The sequence below is a fragment of the Carettochelys insculpta genome, chromosome 20 (genome assembly GCF_033958435.1).
Source record: "Carettochelys insculpta isolate YL-2023 chromosome 20, ASM3395843v1, whole genome shotgun sequence".
Classification (NCBI taxonomy): domain Eukaryota; kingdom Metazoa; phylum Chordata; order Testudines; family Carettochelyidae; genus Carettochelys; species Carettochelys insculpta.
Genome location: NC_134156.1, coordinates 14,388,257 through 14,413,886, shown reverse-complemented (window position 1 = coordinate 14,413,886; position 25,630 = coordinate 14,388,257). Strand labels below are relative to the sequence as shown.

At 43.6% G+C, this 25,630-nt stretch overlaps 1 protein-coding gene across 5 annotated transcripts in view; it reads right to left on the bottom strand.

The window, feature by feature from the left end:
* Nucleotides 1–8,058: 8,058 nt before the first annotated feature.
* The window catches only part of TOM1L1 (target of myb1 like 1 membrane trafficking protein), a 44,310-nt gene continuing 26,738 nt past the window's right edge, over nucleotides 8,059–25,630 (bottom strand). For all 5 annotated transcript variants that reach the window (XM_075014452.1, XM_075014454.1, XM_075014457.1 and 2 more), the window contains 8 exons: nucleotides 24,899–25,032; nucleotides 18,439–18,499; nucleotides 16,328–16,448; nucleotides 14,449–14,545; nucleotides 13,837–13,897; nucleotides 12,494–12,578; nucleotides 12,117–12,198; nucleotides 8,059–9,743 (listed from right to left, as the gene is read on the bottom strand). In XM_075014452.1, the coding sequence (XP_074870553.1) occupies nucleotides 9,677–9,743; nucleotides 12,117–12,198; nucleotides 12,494–12,578; nucleotides 13,837–13,897; nucleotides 14,449–14,545; nucleotides 16,328–16,448; nucleotides 18,439–18,499; nucleotides 24,899–25,032 (708 nt within the window). In that variant the 3' untranslated portion in view covers nucleotides 8,059–9,676. The remainder of the gene's footprint in view (nucleotides 9,744–12,116; nucleotides 12,199–12,493; nucleotides 12,579–13,836; nucleotides 13,898–14,448; nucleotides 14,546–16,327; nucleotides 16,449–18,438; nucleotides 18,500–24,898; nucleotides 25,033–25,630) is intronic.

Below are 25,630 nucleotides of genomic sequence, written 5' to 3'. Positions count from 1 at the left end.
TAGATAAGTCAATTCTAACTACGCAATTGCTGTATCTAGAATTGTGTAACTACAGTCAGCCTTAATGTCTGCTGCAGACTTGCCCTCAGTTCACCTAAATTTCTCTCATTTCCAATAGATTATGGTATTCATTTTTGTTAAATAGCAGTACATTGTTGTATTCTGATAAAGAGCTGCTGTTTCAGCTCATATGACTATATTTTGGTGAAAGGCGAAAACAATTTATACATGCATATCTTACCAGGTAAATGAGGATGCTTTCTGAAGTACTGTAATATCTTTGAATGAAAGATGGTATTGAAGTTAATGGGTTATTCTTTTATAACATGATGGTAGGTTTGAATCAGAACTTTTTTGGCATTGCTGTCGTCTACCTAAGCACCAAAGAAAGTAGTAAACATTTTCAGAGGACTCAAAGAAAAAGCGATGTAGCTCATCTTAGAAGCTATTAGAAAGTATTAGGCCAGAAAGGTTTTTCCCTACTAGTCCTTTATAGGTATTAATATGGTTTTCCATGCCATCTTAATCATTACTGGATTTTATTCTTGCAATAGCCCTATGACACAATTATCCCCATTTTATGTTTGGGGAAACCAAGGCCAAGAGTGGAAGTGATCTCAAGTTCTCACACAAATTGAACTCGAGTATCAAATCCCACTCTAGTATCCTTTCTCCCTAGACCAGCCTTTCTGCCTGTTTTTTAGTGCATGGGCTGTGGTAAAAGTAGTACCAAAAGCCAGTTACAGAGGACACATTTGAAACTGTGGCAGAATATCTAATTGCTATAATTTTTGTTTGATTTAAGAACAGAACTATGGTGAAGAGTTCTTGTTTCTCCCACCTGTTTTTTGTGCAACTTTTACACATAAATTGTTTTAAAGTACTTGGAAGTCTCTCTTAAAACAAAGAATGTTGTTGTACTCTCTATTTACTGGTATCCAGTGCATCTTTGGTAATAACATAATGCAAAATCTTAACTAGACTGATTAAAAATGTAATAGTTTTATGCATAGTTTTACATTGTTCTGCTGTATAAAATGATTTATATTAAAATGCATGTAAAATTCAAGCGCTGTGGAGAGTGAGCAAACCCCTACCTGATGCAGGATGTAAATTCCAGAATGAGGGCCACAGCTTGGCCCCAGAAAAGTCTACAGAGGTTTAGCCATTAACTTATTTCTTCAAATGTATACTACAAGAAACCAGAACTGCCTTTGGAGCACTGGGTGCTTTAGACACTTTGTCAGACTCAAAAGACCCCCACCCCCCCCAGCTCATGTTGCCATAGTAGCACAAACAAAAGTTTAATAGATTTTTTTTTCTTCAGAGTCCTCCACCAACTTCTCCCACTTCTCTATGGGCCAGCAATGCTATGCACATCTTAAACAAAGAATTCAAGCTATTACATATCATGCAAGTACAAGGGATATACGGCCATATCCAAGAACACTCTGTGGCTCCCTCTCAAGCCTTTTCTGAGCTTAAGGCCATGTCTACACGAGCCCCAAACTTCGAAATGGCCACGCAAATGGCCATTTCGAAGTTTACTAATGAAGCGCTGAAATGCATATTCAGTGCTTCATTAGCATGCGGGCAGCCGCGGCACTTCAAAATTGACGCGCCTCGCTGCCACGTGTCTCATCCTGACGGGGCTCCTTTTCGAAAGGACCCCGCCTACTTCGAAGTCCCCTTATTCCCATCAGCGCATGGGAATAAGGGGACTTCGAAGTAGGCGGGGTCCTTTCGAAAAGGAGCCCTGTTGGGACGAGACGCGAGGCGCATCAATCTCGAAGTGCTGTGGCCGCCCGCATGCTAATGAAGCGCTAAATATGCATTTCAGCGCTTCATTAGTAAACTTCGAAAATGCGTGGCCATTTTGAAGTTTGGGGCTCGTGTAGACATAGCCTAAGATAAGTTAAGCAGCAGAGCCTCCCCATCTCTACTGTCAATGCAGTTTTATGACTGTAGCTTATTGCTATTATGAAGCACTGATAACTGTCTACATCTAGGGCTTTTACTGGTCATAGCTTTGCAGCCCACCTCCCTTCCCACTGTTATGGGGTTCTGGAGTCCCCAAGCTCTGCACCCTGTCCACAGGCAGGAGTGACTCTCAGTCAGCAGGTAGAACAGGGAGTTTATTAGTTGACAGAGATGCAGTGTAGCGCAGAGGAGTCGGTACAGCAGGCAAAGGCACTCATTCCAATCCATCTTGGGGAGTGGCTGCCCAAGGGGTGCCCACATCCAAGGTCTAGCCTCCACTTCACCCAGCTAGCTGCCATCCCACTCTCCCCCCGGCTTCCAACTACCGCCTCTGATTCAAAACCCCACTCAGCTCCTCCCTGCTCTTTGTTTAGGACAGAAATGTTACCTGCCAGCTTAGGATACAGACAGCCGGGGGTCATTTGCAGCCTGTGAGAGGTGGCCAGGCTGTCACATACACATCCAGCCAGAATCACACTCACCCACCCTCCACTCCATCATAGCCACCCTCTCCCCAAAGAAAAAAAAAATTGACCACCATAGAGCTGTCTGGGAAATTTCTACTGGAGTAAGCTGAGCAGCAAGCTGGAAAATTCCATTTCACTTCTAAAATGGAAATTGCACTTTTTCCTCGGTGAAAAATGTTGATTTTCTAGCCCGATAGAGGAAAATAAATTTGTGTTAGGGAAATTCCACTGTCTGCTCACGTCTGTTAAGGATAAAATTTAAATGTAAACCATTCCATACTCTAAAGTGGCAGACCACATCTCACTTGCAACAAATTCTCAAATGGGTCTGTTAATTAAAAGGCCTTGCCCCCACTAGAGTGTCTTGCATACGTGTTGTAGCCTTTCAGTCCCAGGACATTAGAGACAAGAGTGGGTGAGGTTCTCTCTTTTGCTGGACCAACTTCTGTTGGTGAGAGAAACTTTTAAGCTACACCGAGCTGCAGCCACAAAGAGGTCTGTGTGCTTGAAAGCTGGTCTCTGGACACTTTGGAATGTTGGCCATTATGGAGGCCTATCCCCACCCACATATCTGTCATGGCTTACATCAAACACATGCACTCCCAAGCAGTGGTGTCACTGAGACTGTATCTACACTATGAGGTAAATTTGATATTTAATACCTTTGAATATTTAACCTCAATATTATGAATTCAAATAACGTCCACAAAACGTCTTGGAATTCGACCCACCTTTTTTCCATGTCATCTCCAGAAGTTTGACAGCATGAGCACTGCATTGTGGGTACCCAGTTGCTTGTGGGTGTTTTTGTGTTGGAATCCCAGAATTCCAAGCACTGCCCCAGAATTCACTGCATCCCTAACTGTGGCAAAAAAAAACTGGAGATTGCACCATTTCTTGCTGCAGCATTCCAGTGCAAGCATAGACCCACAAACACTCCAGCTCATAGCACAGATCATTTTGGCAACCACAGCAGCTGTCACGCAATTTGTCCTTTAATTCCAATGCTCAGTGATGCTTGGCTGTCCAGCTGATGATGATGATGATGATGATGAGGACAATGGTTTGGAAGAGCAGATCTCCCAACTGCAGTCCAAGAACTCAGAGCTGCTGGCTGCTATGACTGCATTGCTGACATTGAAGTGGCGGTTTTGGACTCAAGAGACCAGCACACAGTGGTGGGACCACATCATTTTGGAGTCCTGGGATGACCAGCAGTGGGTGCACAACTTTTGCATACATAAGTCCACCCTTATGGACATTTGTGATGTGCTGGCAGCCACTCTAAAGCACAGCAACACCAAAACAAGGCAGGCTTTAACAGTTCATAAGTGAGTGGCAATTGCACTGTGGAACTTTGCAACCCCTGACAGTTACTGGTGTCGAAAGTTAGACTCGAGACTCACAATTTGTCAGACCACTGTGTTTATTAGCAAAGCTGCTCTGCTAATACATTCAGAAAAAGGTGAGCCCCCCACCTAGGGCTCAGGTCTCTCAATTTATACAGACAAAAGAAGGCAAGTTAAAAAACAAAGAAAAATCAGACACACACACCCCACATAGCCCGAGACCAGTCACGTATTTTCATTTCCAAATCACCTTCAGCAGTCTCCTGTTTATGACTCTCTGGTTACCTTAATTAATTACTGTCTAGCACCTACTGCTCTGGTTCCTGCTTTCCCAGGCACACCCAGCTCCATCCAAACCCACCCTACATTCAACATAACTTCCACTTCTTGAGCTCAGAAGCAACACTGTATCATAGTGTGATTTTTACAATGTAACTCTCATACTTCCACACTATGCTCAGGCTACAGCAATAAGGGACGCGTTAAGAACAGCTTTATGACTGATCTGTAACGCACATGCTACCTATGTATTTCTCTGCCATAATGCCAATAAATCATACTGTGCTGTAATGAATGAATGCTTTTACTTGGTGGGGGGGGTTAAGTTGCAGTAATAGAATGCATGTGGTCGGCAGCTGTGCTTTCAGTGCCCCCCCGCCCCCAGCCCACGCAATTCCCTCAGCTGCACATCTGCTGTGGACCAGGGAATATCACAGGGAAGCTGTGCCTTCAGTGGCACCCCACCACCCACCACCTGTCCATCTTGATTTATGTTTCCCCCGCCAGGACAAAATCCCCCATCCCCCTGCAGGACAAAAAAAGCACACCGCGCTCAAAGGAATGATTTTATTTTGTGGGGAGGAGAGGTTTGAGTGGCTGTGAAAAGAAGCCTTCTCAAGGGTGCTTGAATAGCCTTTTGCAGTGCCCCTTGAGGCTGAAGTGGCAGCCTAGCCTTGCTCTCCCCACCCCGTGTGCAGAGACTATGACAACGTGGGGTGGGTGTCCTCTCATCAGGCGACTCCGGCCAGTGGGTATCAGCTGCTACCCTGCTGGGTTGGGAGTACCTCTGCAGGTGCAGCAGGGAGCGCAGGATCTCCGTCTGCTCAGTAATGGCCATTATGAACTTTGCCACGACCTCAGTCTGCTTTGCTGCAACCTCAGCCTGCTTTGCTGTGACCTCAGTCTGTTTTGACAATTGCTGCTGCTGGAGGTTGAGTATTCTCTCATTTAAGTTTACTTGACTCTGACACCACTGAGCAGTGTCCTTTCTCATGTTCTTGTGCTCTGCCTCAGTGTTTTCCATGTGCTGGAGGATCAGATCTTGGTTGCATTTCTTGCATCATCTGGTTTTCTCTGTAACGCTGGGCACTGGGTCTGGAAAATGAAGGTCAAAATTAAGATACAGTTCACATACTGTGCTTTGAAGAGCAATGAGTGGGTCTTTCTGTGTACTTTTGAAGGACACATGGGTTATTAAGGATGGGACAGTAAGCATGCATTTCATAATATCTCACTTGCCATCACTTATCCAGCACCTTGCTTTGTCGTCATGGTAAGCTATAAGCAATTGTCCTCTTTTGGTGGAAATGGGAAGGTCTGCATAGTAGGGGAAGCCACCAGGTGTCCTGGCTGGGTGTCCAGTGGCAGTGAAAAATGGACAGCTGTATGTGGGGGTTTGATGTACAACAAAAATAATGTAAAGGAAAGAAATTATCCAAAGAAAGGCTGGATGTAAAGGGACATGGGAGGGGAAGAGCACAGCAGAATCTGGCAGCCACATGGCACCAGGGAGTCCTGAAAAAATCAAAAGAAATGTTGAGGGAAGGGGGAATGGGATGGGAAAAGCCCAGCAGAGCCCAGCAGTGGGAGAGTCCTTAAAAATGAAAAGAAATGCTGGTTGGAAAGGTACATGGTGGCCAGGGAGGAAGGAGAATCCCTGCAGAGCCTGCAAACTGCATTGTGGGGTGGGAAACAGAAGGTCTGCAGGCAAATGTACAGCAGCAGGAAACATTTAAAAAAAGATGCCAATTCCTGTGCTTCTGCAGATTGTCAAAGACTACATCACCCTCCTAAAACTAAAAGATATGGTAAAAAGAACCAGTAAAAGAACTCCTGCTGTGTTAATAAAAGCCTTGAAAACTTGCTAAAATGCTGTATGGTGCCATGACACCAGATCACTATGTGGTTGCCTGGTATGGCAAGGTATGTTACTGTGGAAGCTGCAACAAGTCACGCCTGCCCAAGAACCTCATGAAAAAAAATACAAGAATGCCTGGATGAGGCCTTCAAGGAGATCTCCAAAACGAAGAAGCACTGCATCCCAAGAAACATTAGCACGCTGTTCTGAGGGACACAGAACCTCAACTAGCAAACCTGTATCTATGCACAACCCTATAGATATACCCACCCCCAACCCACTTCTAGCATGCAGAAGAAATACTCACCAGAACCACTTGCTCCAGGGGACTTGGGGACCAGCATGGAGGTGACTGGCATGGAGGGGACTGCCATGGAGGGTCCCAGCATGGAGGGGACCAGTTCCAGGTCTACAGTGAAGAGCTTTGAGCTGTCTGGAACAACTTCTTCTGTCCCCTGCTTGCTGCTCCTTTCCTCCTCTCTGTTACCCTTTTCCTCTGGGCCTCCCTGCTCCTCTGGGCTCACCCCAAACTGCATACCAGGGCCTCCACAAGTGTCATAATTCAGTCCGGGCTCTGTGCTGGGGCTGCTCCCCATAAGCATGTGCAGCTGTTGATAATAGCAGCAGTCCATGGAGCCGCCTCGACCACTGGTTGGCTTACTGGATTTTTTGATAGGCCTGCTGGAATTCTTTAACCTTCACCCAGCACCACATAGAGTCCCAGGAGTAACCTCGGACAGCCATCTCATGCACCAGCTGATCATAGATTGCCACATTTCTCTTGGCCATCCAAAGTCTCTTCGCCACCGATTGATCTCCCCACATGATAATGAAATCAAGAAATTCCTGGTGGGTCCAAGCTGGGGCTCTCTTATGAGCCTGAGAAGTGCTAGTCAGATCACTACCCTGAGTGCTCATGATTGCAGTTCGGGGCTACCAAAAATTGCTACCTATGCTGTGCAATGGCTACCGATGCCGTGTTACATGATGGGCAAAGGGATTTTTTCATAATGGACGCCCTTTACATTTGCAGGGCTGGGCTGCTAAACTCCAATTCAAATTTTAATTCAGATTCAAAATCAATCAAAACTTTGTGGGTTTACTTTGACCTTCTTCCTGCGTGCCTAACAGTGCACAATGAAGCAGCCATTCTTGGAGGGTCACTGCGTAGCATTGTGGGATACATACGGGATACTTCTGGAAGTTAATAAATTCGAATTAAGGACATTGTGCTTCTACACTAGACTTGATTCGAAATTTTAAATTCAATTTTGACTCTATACCCATCCTGTAATATAGATATTTTGAAATCAGTGTTACGGCTCAATAAATCGACTTAATGGTATTAAGTGTGAAGACAGTCATGATTTAATATCGAGCTAATGCCTTGAAATTCAAATTTCTCTCAGAGTAGACACAGCCGCAGATGAATATTTTACCCTTTGTGAATGACAAATGGTGACTCCAAATGTTAAGGTAGTACAGTAAATTCTGTTTTAACCAGCATTCTATCACCTCGCATTCTCAAACAACTGGCATTTTAACCACAAGACAAAAGACAAGTCAAAGGGTGGGGGGAGGGTCTTGCTTTATGCACTCATTCAGTGCTATGGTGAAAACCATAGGAATGAGTCTGCAGCTGCTTGCTACAAATGCCCCCTAGCCAGTGCTGCACTGAATGGTGGAAGCTGGTAGTTTGGTTTGTACATGCGACAATCATGACTCCAATTTCTCCCAGAGACTGGCTGTGCTCCCTCCACATCCCAGCCAAGATTTGAGCCAGGGTTAGTCACTTACCAGCTCCAACATGCAGAGAAAGATGAGTGCATAGTGCCCACTACAGCAGCCCATGGTGGAGGATGGCAGAACCCCCCAGGTACAGTCCCTGCTTCTCTCTTGCCTGCCTGCTTTCTGCTAAGACAGCCCCACAGCCAGGCAGCATGGCACTCTCCACATCCATACCCAGCCGCTGCCCTTGCCCAGCTACCTTTCTATTATCCAGAATAGTTAAACACTTAACCTTCTGGTCCCAGGCCTGCTGAATATGAGTTTCCTGTAGTCTTCCACTAATATAGCAATCAGGTTTTCTTCAGATTTTGTATTATAAGAGACAGTAACACTTGGAGAACTTAATATAATTTACTATTGTTTACATTTCTGAAGTTAAATAATAAAATTAACTTTAAATGCACAAATTCAAAAAGTTTAGTCTGACTTGCCAGCCAAAGAACATACTTAACTAGGTTTTATATCACAACTTTCCATTCAGAGTGCTACTCTGTCTTTCAGTAAAGTGCAAATTTTACATTCAACATAAATAGGAAAGGCACTTTATCCCTGATAATGAAAGTGGCACCTTTTAATGATCATGGCACTTAAAAGAATTTGATAACCAAATAACTTTTCCATGTTGCTCTTATTCCATCACTACAGATAATTTTTTCTTATAGGATTAAAAACTGAGAAGTAAAAACTCTAGGAAAGTGTTGATTGGTTCATATCCAGTTTAAGAGGCATATTAAAACTGAAAGTGAGAATGAGTGATAACAAACAAGCAGAGAGGTTTACAAAAAAATAACATTCTGACAAGCCCAGAAAAAAGCTTAGTCTTCAACTCAGACAGCGTCCTTATTAAGACAAAACCCATGAACTCATATGTGGAACAAAAGTGTATGTATAATATAGGTATATTTTTTTCTCCTTTGTTTTACAATAGGCACTTCAACCAATGAGGCTGCAAAATGAAGTAACATCCGCATTCCAAATATGAAGGGAAAAGGGTTCAACAGGGTGTACGTTCACACAACAGTCAATAGATCAAATGTAGGAGTATCCTTGATAGGAGGGGTTCTATAAGTTTTTGGATGGTGTCAATCACATTAGTTGCCCAGCTGGCAGCACTAATGCTAAAAACAGATTGCATTATGCAGTTCTAGTAAATGGACAATTGGTTTTGTTTGCAACATAAAAACTGAAAAAGTTCAGAATGTTAGTTAGTTAGCCTTAGAGTAAAGCTTTGCTCCTAACTGAAGATCATCTGTGTTCTGCTTCAGTTAATGGCAAAGTGCATCAACGGTATACAACTTTATTTTAGGCCCCAATCCTGCACGCGTGTGCGCGCGCACACACACACCTCTTGAAAAGTAAGTGTGTGCAGACTTGACTTCAGGCCTTACTTAGCTTATATAATAGGGTTGCAACATGCGCAAGGGTTGCATGTTGCAAACCCTTGCGAATGTTGTATTTCGCAAATATGGCAGCCACCAGCACTCCCCACCTGGAGCCCAGGGCTCCTGCAGCTGCCAGCACTCCCTCCCCGGGACAAGTGGCAGCTGCCAGTGCGCCTGCCTGGGGCCCTGGGGAAGCGTCGGCTGCCAGTGCTGCCTGTCGCAGGGAAGCAGCAGCTGCTGGCGCTCCCTGCCCTAAGGTCCCAGGGAAGCACCAGCCATGGGTGTCCCTGTCTGGAGCCCCGGGAAAGCAGCTGCTCACAAATAACTGAATTCATGAACCTTAAGTTCACAAATGTGGGGACCTTGCTGTATACAGCAGCAATGATCAGAACTGAAAATAGATTCAAACCTAACACGTGGAACTGAATAGGAGGTAAGACCCTGTGTTCGCTATGTTCCAAAAAGCAAACAAAACTGTCCCTTGTATTCACTTGTCAGTTATAAAAAGACTCTATTGCTGGCATCAGAGAACACCTTTTGTGTTCCTTAAATTCATGGAGTTCACTTCCATTCTTAGCAATCCGTATGCTCTTTAACTTCAGGTTTGGAGATATAATCATCAATTTCTTCATAAACAGCTCTGAAAGAAGAGGTGGAGGGTAAATATACTAGGGTATACTTATAGGCTTCATTTATATTACGAGATAAATTCACATTTATTAAAATTGATTTTGTAATGCTGGGTTTTATAAATTCGAATTTGACTATCCTCACCTCCCCACAAATTCCCCACAAAGTCGACTTACTGCTGCCACAGTAAATCGTCAAACCGACTGTTGCAGCAGTGCATTATGGGAACCTATCCCACAGTTCCCTCAGCCCTGTAGCATTCTGGATGTTCCATTGGTTCAGGACGGGAAAAAAATGCCCCACAAGTGGTTGTGGGTATGTGTTGTGATCTTCCCAAATTGCATTGCCCTCATTCCCCTCCCATGGAAAGCAACTGGCCATTTTTCTAGAAAGAAAAGTAGGGAATAACAATTATATACATCACACACAGTGCTCTGGGATCACCCAGATGACTATGCCATGTTAACTGGTCCCTCAGCTACTCTTCCCCTCTTGAAACCAAAGTATGGTATGACCTGTCTTAAGGAAATCATTTGATAAGAAATTTGTCAAAAGAAACAAAGAGTGGAAAGAAAACGTCAACAAAGATTGCCAAATTAATTGAAATCTCTTGCTTTTATAACTGACTTATCAAAGATTTTACAAAAGCAGCAGGTGCCTGTGTCTTCTCAACTGGCCCTCCAGCCACCATGCCCCCTTCCTCGATTCCAGTAACATCAACCCTGAAAATATTGCAGTAACAATGCAAAGCATGAAGAAAGAGAAGGATAGAAAAGGTCAGGAAAAAGATTTTTGGCTTCCCACTACACTACATAGAGTTGTCCAACACAAGGTATGGGGCTCGCCAAATTTCAACATGCAGTGTTGCTCAGGCAGAGGGGTCAGCTCCCTTCATGCCATTAGGGGGTTTGAGGGATCTGTGGTTGAAGAGCTAGTTGAAACAGTCCCCTCAGTGTTGCTCAGGTGGGTGGGGGCCAGCTCCAGAAATCTTTGCCGCAGGGGGAGACTTCCCCGCAGCAGCAGCAAGCCCCCCAAAATCTTTCCTGCTTTTGGAGCCCTCACCGCCTGCAAGCCAGGACATGGTTCTGCCTGGCAGGATGGTCCACACTGAACAGCGAGCACGTCCTTTTATTGGGTTGGGGGTTAGCCATGTGATGTGGTTGGGCGCAGGGGTAGGGGAGCCCCTGTACAAATGTAAGCCACAGAAAAGAATTTTTTTGGTCTATCATACAAGCAAGACCAATACAACCAAAAAAAAAAAATCCAAGTGTTCAGCTTATGGATGGAGAAACAGAACCATAAACTCCCTGTTGGGGCTATTTTTAATGGGTGGATGTTTGTACCACAAAGAAAGAAGGGAAGTTTCTCAGCTTCTCATACAAGCATAACCCCACAGGCTTCCTGTTACCCAAATCCTGTGCACCTGGAGATCAGTGGAGATGGAAGCAGTCAGCAGACAACTGGGACATTGTGCGTTACATACGGGACACTTCTGGAGGCTAATAAAGTCTATTAAAAGACATGGCATTTCCACACCAGCCTTAATTTGAAGTTTTAAATTTGAACTAGAAGCTACGCCAAGTCACTTCTCATGGTATTAGAATATTGACCTTAGCGCTGCCTAAAATCAACCTAACGGTATTTACAGTGAAGACATTCAGATTGTAAAAATCAAGCTAACTGTCTTAAACTTGACTTTATCAGGTAGTGTAGATATGGCGATATTGAGCAGAAATGTGCCACAGAAATCAAGTGCAATTAGGGCAGGGGGCTGGACTCGATGGCCTCTTGAGGTCCCTTCCAGTCCTAGCATTCTATGATTCTATTTCTCTTAGTTTGTGGCCATACTAGCCCCTCCTTTCAGAAGGGCTATGGTAATGTAGCACTTCGGAACATGCTAAATAGGTGCTGCTATGAATATGCAGTGCCTCATTAGCATAAAGGCAGCCGCACATGCTTCGAAACTGCTGGTTTCGAAACACACGCTGCCCATGTAGCCAGGGGCCTTTCAGAAAGACCCCCCTGATTTCAAAAGCCCCTTCTTCCCAAAACCAAATGGCAGCACCTCATTAGCATATGCGAAAGTGCCACCTTACCACAGCCCTTCCAGAAGGAGGGGCTAGTGTGGCCAAAGCCTTAGACAATACTTGAAATGGCAGGACAACCAGCATTCAAAACTGAACACAATGCTAATTGTGGTGAATTTGTGAAACGAACGATCATCCACCCAGGAAACTCATTTCACTTTTGAAAGAAACACAATTTTTGTTTATCTCTCCAGAAATATGTCTGGAGAACAAAAATAGTTAAATACATACTGACTTCATGCACTACTAAAAAGTAGCAAAGAAACTGCAGATTAGTAATTTTCAAAATTACTCACTCTGTGCCACAGCTTGGCGCTAAAGGATCAAATTCCATTACCTCATAATAATGAGGTGTCTGTGAAGTGCTCTTTGATTTGTCTGAAGCGAAGAGGGAAAAAAGACAGATTAATGCAAACATGCTTGATGAGTGTTTGCCTTTTTTTGAATTGTTATAAGAGAAAAACTAATTATCCCCAATATATTTTCATGCTTTAAATAGTACACATACACATAGTTCTCAAACTCACCTACGGAGCCCTAGACCACATTAGTTTTTGACTCTGATTTTTTGTTGTGATCCTTCAGATTTACTATGCAAGGTCCCAGTGGGACACTGGCAAAACAGATGCCATAATGTGGAGGTTAGATCTGAAGTGTAAAATTATTTTATTACCTGGTGATGTCCCATTCAGTGATGAGGCATTAGGAGTTTCGCAGTTAACTGTCTGCAAAGGCACTGGGTTTAAAAGCATGGCAAGCTATGGAAATAAAATATTAATGAAGTTAGTAGGTAAGCAAGCAGGGCACACAACAAATTGTTTAAATTTGAGTGCTGGTCAACAAACTTTTTACTCTGTTTATTTTGTATGGTGGTAAAAACAGACAATGTCTAACGATCAGGTCAGCTAGCACAAAAAACCCATCTCTTCCTGTTCCCCTTGTATAACTGTTACAGATGATATTTGTTTTATACTTTGAAAAAGGCCACAAGATTTGTACATGGTTGTTGATGTGCTTTTTTACAGTATGGCAGGCTGTTGCCAGCCCACCAAGATTTGAACAGCTTGCAAAGAGTACAATGTAAGTTCTTATGTGACCATAGAAAGCCGTTCATAATCTAGGCAAGAACTAACAGTAACTTTCTCTTCCCTTATAAACCTGCTTTGCAGCTCTGGTTGGTTATGGCTGATCTGACCTCAGCCATCAGATTCAACCTAGCACAACACAGCTCTGATCTTTAAGTGCTGCTAGAATACAGATGATAATACATTAAATACTTAGACGTGAACTCCCCAGGCAAAGGTCTGCTCCAGGACAGATGAGCAACCTTCTCTCTGTCAATACTCAGCGTTTGAGACAAGTCTTTTTTTTTTTTTTTTAAATTTGCCTGCTTGGGACCCCACTCCCTTTTGCTTTTATTTCCAATTGTCTTCCCTCTTCTGTACACTTTCTTCCTATTAACCCGACAATGCATCTGTCAGGGGCTCCCTCCTCACTCCACACTTTGAGGGCATAAAGTGGGGCCCTGCAGAGACTTAAAAACACCTTGCCTATACACAGGCCTTAAAACTTCCCAGGGTCATAGATTCCTTGTCCCTGGGAGGTAGTTCGCTGCCACCATCTAAGTGGCAATATATATATATATATATTTTAAAAACTTAACAATATCTAGATGGTCTCCAACAATAAACTCACAGCTGGGTAAACACACTGATTACAGGCTCTCTCATACAGCAGTCTCAGTGTGCTGTAAATACCAATGATTTAAACACTAATCATACAGCCAGGGCTTAGGCAAAGCAGCAACTGAGTTGACCACAGTCAGCATCTCACACAGAAAAGACTGTGTTTTATCGCGAATGAAAAGTTGCCCTGGACTTGATGGTTGTTCTGTGTTGCTTTGGAAAAGCACTGTGGGATGGATCTTTTTCTTCCCTTCGGACAGCTGGCAGAACGAGACCTCTGTTTTAACACTTGCCATTGAGAAATATGATTCTGACTATCCTGGTTACTCACATTTTGATAGGTATGACCATCTGGGAAGTTCTGGCTTGTGCTTTGTGCTTCAGCTGCAAACCTAAGTAACAGTTAACACACAAAGAATGTCACTGAGAAACTAACAGAAAAACATGCACTCCTATAATTAGATTATTTTTCTACTGGCTGAAAGTCACCTTGTGCCAAAGCTGAGATAACTAGCATCGCCAAAAGTGGACAGCTGCCAGGACATCTACGCCAGGGTTCCTCAGCCTTGGACCTTGCTCTCCTAGGACCTAAGCTCTCTTAGCTTATTGACTTGTAAAGCATACTGCAAAGTCCATTGGTTTCTCCCTGATAGTAAGAGGTTGGGCAGGAAATCTGCTATACCTTTTTGGGTGCTGGTCTATTAAATATGCTAACTATTGGCCAAAAAACATTACAGAAGCAGCCTATTTTTAAAGTGTCCAGAAGCATCTATAGCAAAAGGTAGGCACTCCTGATTTATTGAACAAACGTGCACATTGTGAGTGGTTCCAAATGTTCACCAGTCCTCCCTAAAGCACATGGCAGAGAAGCAGCATAAAGGGCAACCTCTCTGAAAACATTACACTGTCCACAGCTGCAGTTTCTTGGTAACATTTCACTTACAAGGCCTGTTGAGCATTTGTTGTAGCTAGTAAATCCAGCTGAGGGTACAGCAAAGGGTGATGGTTGCTTGGATCTGTAGCACTTGTAGCTCTGCAATCTAAAATTCAAGCTGGTATTAAAATTTGCATGACCGTTACTTGGCAAACAATTAAATCTGTCCTGGGTTATCAGTGATTTTTGAGGGGTATAAAACTGTAATAGAGTCCCTGTGTTGCGCAATTGCTCTGAAATGCAAACAGAAGGAATGCTATTTAATTTAGGAAAATCACAATTCTGCCTTTGCAGTGGTAAGAAATGTAGAGTTGATTTCAGAAATGCATTGTATTTCTGCCTGACATTTTAAATTGCTAGAGAAAAAAAATAAGAAGCGCTATGCATATTAGGAAACCTACTTTAAACCTCCTGTTTCTTATTCTAGTACAAAACCAATGCATTTACTCTGAGTTCTTATCTCCCCAACCTAAGTATTTGAAGTGGCTCCTGGAACATATTTAGGAAGTTCAGAAAAGATGCAACTTGTGCCAGCTAAGAGCTGTTATGAAGGTACATGGTTATATGGATGTCCCTGGGAATGGACAACAGAGGCTGCTTTACCATAAAGCATTAATGATCCCAATGTAATGATGAAGAAGGCAGATTATTTAAAACGCAACCTCTCACATCAATATTAAATTAGCTCTACTTTCCCCGAAAGATTTAAAACAGAACTCTCTCATTCATTTTTATTTGGATATAGATTTGTTACTTGTAAGGAATTTTTTGTTCATCCCACGGTGCTTCTTTGTTTCTGGAAAGAACACCATAAAGGGATAATACCACTCATAGGGACTGTGAGCCATTCTGAAACTACATTCAGATGATGTATGCAAAAACCTCATATTTATATGGCTTGTTATGGTAATTCATTTATCCAACATCAGTTGTACACAGCTGCAATAGCATATTGTGTTGGGACCAATGCTCTGTGCACACTCTAACACTCTCATCACTGCCTATATTTTGTTTTATTTCACACGTGTATGAAATTCATTTGAGGAAACATAACCCACACACTCCTGGGAGTGATATTCTTCCCAATTTAGTGACACTCAGACCACATAGAGAAAGAAAGAGAGATTAGCGAGTCTGTTCTACAGCCTTACCTAAAAGCCATGCAATGTTTAGATCATGAAATAAAGCAGGTAAGGGCAATAACTTTTGATGGGGGACCACTTCAAGATTTAGCAAATAGTTAAGGGCCGCAATTTTCTATGGAGGGGGTGCAGGGCCTGGGATGGAGTCTGGGTGCAGAAGGTAGGCAACTGAGGTGCAGGAGAGGGTGTGAGACCTGAGAGGGAGTTTGGGTGAAAGGGGGGGCTGTGAGCTGGGGCAGGATATTGTGCTGCAGGGTCCAGGAGGGAGTATGGGTGCAGCAGAGGATTCTGGCCTGGTGAAGGGATATAAGAGGGAGGGTCTGAGAGGGAGTTGTGAAATGGTGTTGCTCTGCTCCCCGACCCCCAGTATATTCTCTCAGCTCCCATTGGCCAGTTTCCAGTCAATAGGAGCAGAGAGATTTGCACTGGGTGGGGGCAGCAAGCAAAGATCTTCCCTCCAGTTGAGGGTCAAATTAAATGGCTTGGCGGGTTCGATCCTGCCCACCTACAGTCAGTGTCTCTTGGTGTTACAGAAACACACATGGATCACAACAGCAGCAGGTTATGGCCGTAATCCTACTTTCAGAAACATCCTTATTAGTATTTCAGCCTGCTAGTCCCACATTCATGGGATGCGAATGATATTTTACTTTCATTTCCATCTCCATAGCCCCCACTTCCACAAGGTTAGAAATATTTTATATCAAACATCCTAATGTTTGAGAAAATACATATACTATACTCACTTGATTCTGAAAATTGAGGATTTGCAGGACCAGTTCCCACCCATGCTGACACAGGAACCAAAGAACTTGAATTGATATCAAGTAGCTCACATGAAGGAGCAGAAGGCTGTTTGCTATAGATCTAAGAAGAGTCAAAATTAAACAAAAGATTATTTTCACTAAGTACAAAATTTGAAGTCAGAATCTGAATACTATTGAGGAAAGGTCATCAGCAGACCTGACCAAGAATTTTTCTGATTTTTTTTGTTGGAAAACAGCAGTTTATCAAAACCAGAACTATTAGCAGAGCAAATTGGTTCTGAATTTCCACTTTTAAAAATCTGAGAAGAGCTGAAGTTGTAAAAACATCCCATTTTGACACTGTCAAAATGAAAAAGTGGTCAAAATTTCAATCGACCCAATCCATTTTTTTCATTTCATGACTTTGACTTTGTTCTGATTCAGGACAGAAAAATGTTCAAAAATCTCAAATTTCTGCAGGACAGGAAAACTGTTTCTTCCTCAGATCTACTGACCATAGAATCATTGAACTGTAAAACAGGAAAGACCTTGAAAGTTACCTAGTCAAATCCTCCACACTGATAAAAACAAAGAGCAGTCAAGTAGCACTTTAAAGACTAGCAAAATAGTTTATTAGGTGAGCTTTCGTGACTGATGGTGTGACTCAGTATTATCTAGAACATCCCCAATGAGCTTTTGTCTAATCTGCTCTTAAAAATCTCCAGGCATGGAGATTCCACAGCTTCTGTACATAATTTGTTCCTGACAGGTAGAAAGATTTCCTAATGTCCACATTAAACTGCACTTGATGTAACTGAAGCCCACGTGTCTTAAGAGAGTTAAGTTTGAAACCAGATGAGACTTAGTCATATCATGTTTGTTACAGGTAGCTTTGTTGTCACTAGCAAAAACAAATTTATTTTAAACTTGAGGACTTGGGAATGAGCTAAAAGATCTGAAAACTAGGTCATTTTGGAGTATTAGCCCATCTGTTAAAAGCTACAAATGGACAGTCTGACTGCATATGGAAGCCATTAATAGTAGTGTTTCATGAAAAAAAAAATGATTACTATCTGTGATGTAGTGGGAGATACCATACTTGTGTGTGGATCACAAGGGGTGTGGGGCTCCTGCTGAGGGTAACCTAGGCAACCAGGTGACACCTCTGTCTTGCAGACAAAGGGGGAGGTGGAGCCTGAGGGGTTTGAATTGGAACTGGGAGTTGGAAAGCACTTAGTCTGGACTGGGAGAGAGAGAGAGACAAAGGTGGGGGCAAGGCCCCAGCTCGGGGGGAGGGCCCTCAGGGCCTCGTCTCCCCAACATGGATTGGACTGGCTGTCCCTGATTGCTGTACTGACTCTTCTGTAAGACTCTGTGTCCTGTCAGCTAATAAACCCACTGTTCTCCTGCTGAGTGAGAGTCACTCCTGCCTGCAGATGGGGTGCAGAGTTTGGGGATCCCTGAACCCCATCATGCTACCATCCTGTAATAATTGCAGACTATATTGCAACCATCACAATGTAACCAGCCTCATCCAGAATGCAAAGGAAAATGAATTTTGGGTTTATACAAGACGAAAAGTGAGTTTCACTATTTGGGCCAGTACAATTAACAAATCAGGAACAGCAAGGAGAGAGAAACAGCTTTTAAAAAATTATTTTCCAGGTTCATAAATACCCACAGAGACAATAAGTGAAAAATAAGACTACAAATGAAAAGAAACAAATCTCTTCACCTCACGTAAGAGATTAGAATTGAATCTTATATGTGAGATTAGAATTGAATCTCATACTCAGCAACAGAGACAATAAAATGCATTTGAATAGATTCTCTTTTTTCACTTGTCCTTTCCAATTCTCCATGTTCTCCAATTCTCTGAAGGTAATTTGATCCTTGCGTTACAAAATGAGATTCTGTATGTGAGACCCTTGCAAATTAATAGAGTAACATTATCCTCCATTGGAGTCAGTGCACTGAATCCAAAGTGTGCAAATTTAATTCCTTACATCACATGCCCACATATGCTGCAACGAAGAGGAGAAAGTTCTGGTTTACCAGTCTTAGCCAGATACTTATCCTGAAGCTGATGGGATTTGCCCTAAAGTACTCACCTGTGTGTGCTCATGCTGGATTCTCTGATTCTCCAAGAAACGCACTCTGTTTCGAGCAAACCTGTTGGAAATGGTACATTGTCAATAATTCAGTCTTAAACATCTTAGGTATGTCACTCAAAAAGAAAGTGTTATTCATAAGAAGAGTGGTTACTGCAAAGGTCTGAAGCTACAAAAGGATCTAGAAAAGTATGTAACAAGCTCCAGTCAAATGCACATACAGACTCCAGCATCCTCAGTAGGAATATAAGAGCCAAAAGCACAGTTCTGTATCATTTGACAATAATGACAGCTACTTGATCTGTGATATAGAAGGAGATGGTGGAGTTGTCAAAACCACTAGAGGCTTGGTGACATGCAGCAGGCTAGTATATGTCGAGACCATTGTTCTTGACTCCACTGGGACTCCGTACAGACTCTTTGCTGATAATCCAATACAAGAAATGCAACATGACTTGCCTTCTTATACTGTCATTCAAATGTATGTAAACAGCTACAACTAATTAAAACATAGTGATATTATTTTTGGCATCTCACACTCCTGTGTATTCAAAGGGCATAGTCAGGATTTCCTAGTTAAACAATGGATTTTTATATAGAAAATATTAACCAAGTAAGTGGAGGACACTGCAAATAGCATGTATAGCAGCTTGGAGATACAATGCAACCAGCAGTGACAATTCTGTAAGGACACAGCACTACAGGATGAGAATGCTAAAACAGTCTTCTCACCAATTCCAGACTCCCATTAGCAATGCTTTCCCCTTTCAATCAATGGATGAACTATTTCATGTGGGATTGTTTGAGATATACCCCCAAGCTGTAATTTCATAACTCAGGAAGAAGTTTCAGCTTTCCAAGAAAAATGTTAATGATCAGTATTCAGAAGATTCTAGGTCAACATTTGGTCAAAAACTGGATTTACAGAAACCAAAGGAAACTTATTTGTATTTTACTAACATGACAAACTTCCTTAGGCTAACAGTGAAAACCCCTCTTTAAAGAGAGAGAGATGTAAAACATAACCCATGGCTGTAGACCCTAGATTCGTGAATCGGGGGAAACCATACTGTGAAGACCAGCATGGAAGTTTGTGAGAATGACATTGGGAAGATACAATTACAGTTTGGCTGCAGCATTTGAAAGAGATTTAAGGAAAAAAAATGAAGGAAGGATGGGCCAAGACTGTTGTTTACTGCATACCCACTGGTTCCACTAGTTAGAGCATTAGTGTGAAAGAGAGAAGACATTTGTGCAAAAACCTAAATACAAGTTCTACACATTGAAGCATCTGCAAATGTGACAACAACATTATGAAGGCGGGCTGTCTCGTGAGAATGAGAGACAAGGCTTCCAATATACTTGTTAAGTTGCTGCATCTAATATGATCTTTTTTACTTCATACAGTCACAATAAGTAAGATGTAGCCAGAAAATGGTTGGAAGAAAACAATTTTCTGGCAACCCGTTAACATCCAGGATGCCACAAAGCAACATTTTGATTCTTAAAAATAGCATCAGAGAGGTAGCCGTGTTAGTCTGTATCTTCAAAAACAAGCAGTAGTCCCGTGGCACGTTATAGACGAACAGATATTTTGAAGCATAAGCTTTCGTGTGTAGTTGAAGGCTGCTATCAAATCCCGCCTTAGTCTTCCATAGACTAAATAAGCCCAAATCTCCCTCATAAGTCCTGTGCTCCAGCCTCCTAATCATTTTTGTCACCCTCTGCTGGACTCTCCAGTGCCTCCACATCCTTTCTGTAATGGGGAACCTAGAATTGGACACAATAGTCCAGATGCAGCTTCACCAGTGCTCAATAGAGGGGACTAATTTCTCTAGATCTGCTGGAAATGCTCCTACTAATGCACCCAGTATGCCATTAGCCTTCTTGGCTTCCAGGGCACACTGTTGGCCCACATCCAGGTTCTCATCCCAAGGTTCTTTGGCAATCCCAAGGTCCTTTTCTGAAGAACTGCTGCTTAGCCAGTTAGTTCCCAGCCTGTAACAATGCATAGGATTCCTCCGTCCTAAGTGCAGGACTCTGCTCTTCTCCATGTTGAATCTCATCAGATTTCTTTTGACTCAATCCTCCAATTTTTCTAGGTCTCCCTGAACCCTATTCCTATCCTCCAGTTTATCAACCTCTCCTGCTAGCTTACTGTCATCCCCAAATTTGCTGAGGGTGCAGTCCATCCCCTCATCCAAATCATTAATAAAGATGTTGAACAAAACCAATCCCAGAACTGACCTTTGGCACACTCCATTTGATACTAGCTGCCAACCAGACAGTAAGCAGATGACCACTTCCTGCTGAGCCCAATGATCAAAGTCAGCTTTCTGTCCAATTTACATCACATTTATCTAATCCATACTTCAACTTGCTGGCAAGGATACTGTGGGAGACCATATGAAAAGCTTTGCTAAAGTCATGGTATATCACACCCACCACCTTCCTCATATCCACAGAGCCAACTACCTTGTCAGAGAAGGCAATCAGGTTGGTCAGGCATGACTTACCCCTGGTGAATCCTTGCTGACTATTTCTCATCATTTTCCCCTCCTCCAATTGCTTTAAAATGGATTCCTTGCGGACCCCCTCTATGATTTTTCCAGGGACTGAGGTGAGGCTGACCAGTCTGTAGTGTACTGGAGTCTTCTTCCTTTTTTTAAAGATGGGTGCTATATTTGCCTTTCCCCAGAAAGCTAGCTCAGTTAGCAAGAAGCAACATCTGGCAAAAGAACAGAGGAACACCTCAGGGCAGTGAAGAACAGCTAAGCTGGAGAAGCAGCCAAGGAGGGGCTGCTACAAACTAATTAGAAGCAGCTGAGCTCACTTGAGGCTGCCCTAGGACTGGTTAAAAGGCTTCGCCTGCTGGGAACCAAGGAGGAAAATGGATGAGGTTGGATTGGTGAGAACAGAGGAGGTGAGAGAGAGTTAGAGAGCACAGAAAGAGCTTCAGAAGTGTCAGAAACAGCAAGGGGAAGTGAAGAGTCCCTAGAGGGAAAGTTTAGGGCATCCCTCTCCCCAGACAATCAGGGGAAAGGGGCTTTCCCCCAGCCCCTGCAGCCCAGGGACAGTGGAGCAGACTGCAGCTTGAGCCCACAGGACCCAAGCTGCCTACAGGACGCTGTGCAGGGTGAGGAGTCTGGAGCCCAGGAGCGAGGCTGACTCTACCACACCAGTTGTCAGGAGCCTCTTCCAATGGCAATGAGGTTTCAAAGATAATGGCCAATGGTTCTGCAATCACATCAGCCAACTTCCTCAGCACCCTTAGATTAATTTGATCTGGACCCAGGGATTTGTGTATGTCCAGCTTTACTAAACAGTTCTTAGCCTGTTCTTTCTCCAGTGAGGGCTGCCCATCTCCTCCCTGTACTGTACTGTCCAGTGTAGCAGTTTGGGAGTTGCCCTTGTCTGTGAAGACACAGACAAAAATATCATTGAGTACTTCAGCTTTTTCCACATCACCTGTCACTAGGTTACCTCCCTCATTCAGTAAGAGTCCCCCAGCTTCCGGACCAGCCTTTTATTGCTAATACGCCTGTGGAAACTTTTTTTGTTCCCTTTCACGTCCCTTGATGGCTGCAATTCCAATTGCACTTGGGCCTTCCTCATTACAGTCCTTCATGCTTGAGCAATATATTTATACTCTTCCTTAGCCACCTGTACAACTTCCCACTTCTTGTGAGCACATTTTTTTGTGTTTAAGCTCAAAGATTTCTCTTTTAAGGCAGTCCTTCAACAGTGAGCAAGTGAACAGAGTAGGTGGAAGGACAACATGTCTCCAAGGCCTGCCAGAAATGGATGGTGTCTTGTAAAGCACTGAATACATGAGAAGTTGCTCTTCTTGATGATACTCTACTGATGGGTTTTCATAGGGGATGGATGAAGAACAGTGTGGTGACTGGACCATTCCACTTCACCTTGCCCAAAAACTAAGGAGTTCAATGCTCCTTGAAAGGGTTAATTTTCCCTGCGTGGGAAGCACAAATCTTCAATTTGTGCCCCCCTTCCCTCCACCCAGCCTGTATGGACCTGCAGAATGGCTGTGAGAACACTGTCATGTTAGAAAAGACATCCATTCACAGTTAAGCTTAATCACGATGTACCAGGATGATCTCTGTTTGTTGCTTGAGAAATGCTGAAATTCTGGTGTTTGCTAAGCCCTGCTTACACACTGCTGAAATCAACAGGTAAATAAATGCAAATATCACCACCGGCACCCAGGATTTCCGTGTCTGAAATAAATATATGTTCTTGAAGTAGGAGTAGAATAACTTGTTTGATACTGCAGGGAGCCGCACGTGATCCTTTGATGGAAGTGAGGACACCATGGTTTGGCTGATGCTTGCGGTAAAACTGTCTCTGTCCTCCCTGGGAGCAGGTGCAGGCCGAAGTTAAACTTTACATGGGGGGTAACTACAGAAACAGAGGGAGCTCATAAGCAGGGCCGTCCCTTAGAATACACACAGTACTCAGCCAGCTAGGGCACCCAGAAATCTGGGGCACTGAATTCCATGGTGCCCTAGGCAGCTATGTGCTGTGTATGGCACAGTGGCACCACTGGCTCTCAGCAGGGCTGTCCCTAGGAAGAGCAGGCCCAGGACACCCCCTGCTCTGCCCACATTTCACCTTCCCCCCGCACATAATGTGGCCCAGAAGGGGTTGTCTGGGGGCAGGGGGAGCTGGCTGGCACCAGAAGCAGGGGGTGGACCCATCCCCACACTTACCGGTGGGACTGTGACACAGAGCAACTCAGCTGCTGGTAAGTGTAGGGGACTGTTCCACCCTTTCCCTCTCTCCCTTCCACAAGCAATGCATTTAAGGCGGGTCAGCAACCAAAAGAGCAAGAAGAGCCACTTTTTTGAATTTGGTTAAAACTCAATAATTCAAGAGCCACAATGCATGTGCATATGAATACAATGATTTGTAATGTGATACACACTGCAGGATGGCCACAAACTTTTAACATATTCTGTATCCTCACACTTTGTGTGCGTTTATACCACTGTCTTCCTGACTTTCATTCCTGAGCCTTCTCTCTCTCTGGAGGACACTAGAGGGAGTTATCCAATGTTTGGAGATCACATATCATTTGCTATTTAGATAGGAGTTGTCTATTGTTTGGCTTTTAGATAATCACCATTTATCAAAAATAAATCAGGAGGGTTTTTTTAATTTGCAGTTACAGTGTTGGAAGCCACAAAGAAGTCCTCAGAGAGACACATGCACTTCCAGAGCCACAGGTTACAGACCTGGATCTAGGAGCCAGGGGAGCAGAGTGGAGCAGGCTAGGGCCAGGTCCCTCGACTTCCCATCACCACCAGTGACTGCAGATGAGGCCAAACCCTGCGGCCTCCCTGCTTCTGCCCCTGCAGACCTAAGTATGCCCCGCCACCATGAAATGCCTCCCTCACCCCGTACCAAGGGCTGCGTAAGGCACCGAAACTGCTAGGAATGGTCCTGCTCATAAGGCATTGTATCCAAGTTCTGTCTTAATGGAAGGGCTCAGAACCTATGTCTTCCAAGTTTTATTATTCCCAGCTTCTAGGGATCCGTCTACAAGTTTCAACTTGTCTGCTGCATCTTAAAAGCACAGGAAGACCTGGGCAGCAGATAAATATACAAAAAGGAATGTAGTTTTCTTTCTTGTCAAGGGAGGATGAAATTCTTCTCCCTTTCTCCAAACAGGTGGCACCAGTCAAATGGACCATTCAAGTCCCTTAAATGGCCCTTATGCCTCATATTACTCCTCTGCAGAAGGGTGAATTTCATCCTGAAAGAGCAGATTAAACTGTAACACATACAACAACTTCCTGCAATATCTTGCACAAATGGGAATTAAACTTAACTGAATTAAGATTAAGGATCTTAGGAGTTTGCTGGGGAATTCACAGTGCATGCACAGGAATGTGCAGCCTGGTAACACTCCAGTCAGGAGGGAGAGAGGCATGTGTCTCCACCCAAAGGAGGTGATCATTGGGGAGCTAGATGCCTGAGGCTGCATCTAGACTAGCCCCCAACTTTGAAGGGGACATGGTAATTATGGTATTGGGAGCTTATCAATGAAGTACTGTGGTGTATATACAGCACTTCATTATGCTAAATCTTCCCCACGGCAACTTTGTAGTGTGAAACTTCAAAGTGACGGCATGCATGTAGCCGCAGGTACTTCAAAGTCCCTTTACTCCTCAAAATTTTGTACCGCAGCACTTCATTAGTAAGCACCCAACACCCTAATTACCATGCCCCCTTTGAAGTTGGGGGCTAGTGTAGACGCAGCCTGAGAGTAGGCGTCTTTGCTGGACTATGTAGGGGGCTACAGATGCCCTGCACTGTGACGTAAACATCACACTATAGTGTTTTTAAAAAAAAAAGAGATTTGGTTGGCCCAGTCAGGAGAAGCTGTCACTAGCAGCAAACATTAAAAGACAAGCCCTGGAGTCACTAACATATGTACCTTTCATATCCCAGGAGAACGTTATTCAGATCTTCATTCACCCGTATTAATTCAGCCACTACATCTTCATTCTGCACCGTCAGCAGCAGCTCCATGATCCTCTCCTGCATCATGCGACACATCTTGTACAGTTTCTTCCCAGGGGAAAAACAAAACAAAAAAGCAATCATCATTGTGGTTTCCCACATTTATCAGTCTCAGAGGAGAATTATAAAATCTTTCGGGTTCTGAAGACACAAGGATAATGCACTGTCTAATTCACATAAGCACAGAACAGTTAAAGGGTAATCCCCAAATCCCTTATGTGTCATTCCAACTTCTTTTTGCACTAACTTCCTACAAAACACAGTTGATAGTTGCTGTCAACTATGCCCAGTACTCTCATCCCAACTCATAACCCATCCTCATTGAAAGGATATAACCAGATACATTCCAATTCCAAAAATAGTCTAGGGGATTCCCTGACTGTTTTTATTCTCTACAGGTAAAAGGCTGCAGCTCATCAAAACACCAATAGAATGGAGCCTACCTTTTTCTGAGGTTGGGTGAGGGCTTGGACGAACACAGGTAAGCAAACAGACTGGTTCAGGTGAAACTGAGAACACTGTGAGGGTGAATTGGGAATGCAAACATAATGAAACCTCATCCTTTTGGACTACAGCGTAAGGAGGATCCCACATCAATTCCGCAACCTCACCATCCCTCCTGGTTGAGATGATGGGTACCAGGAAA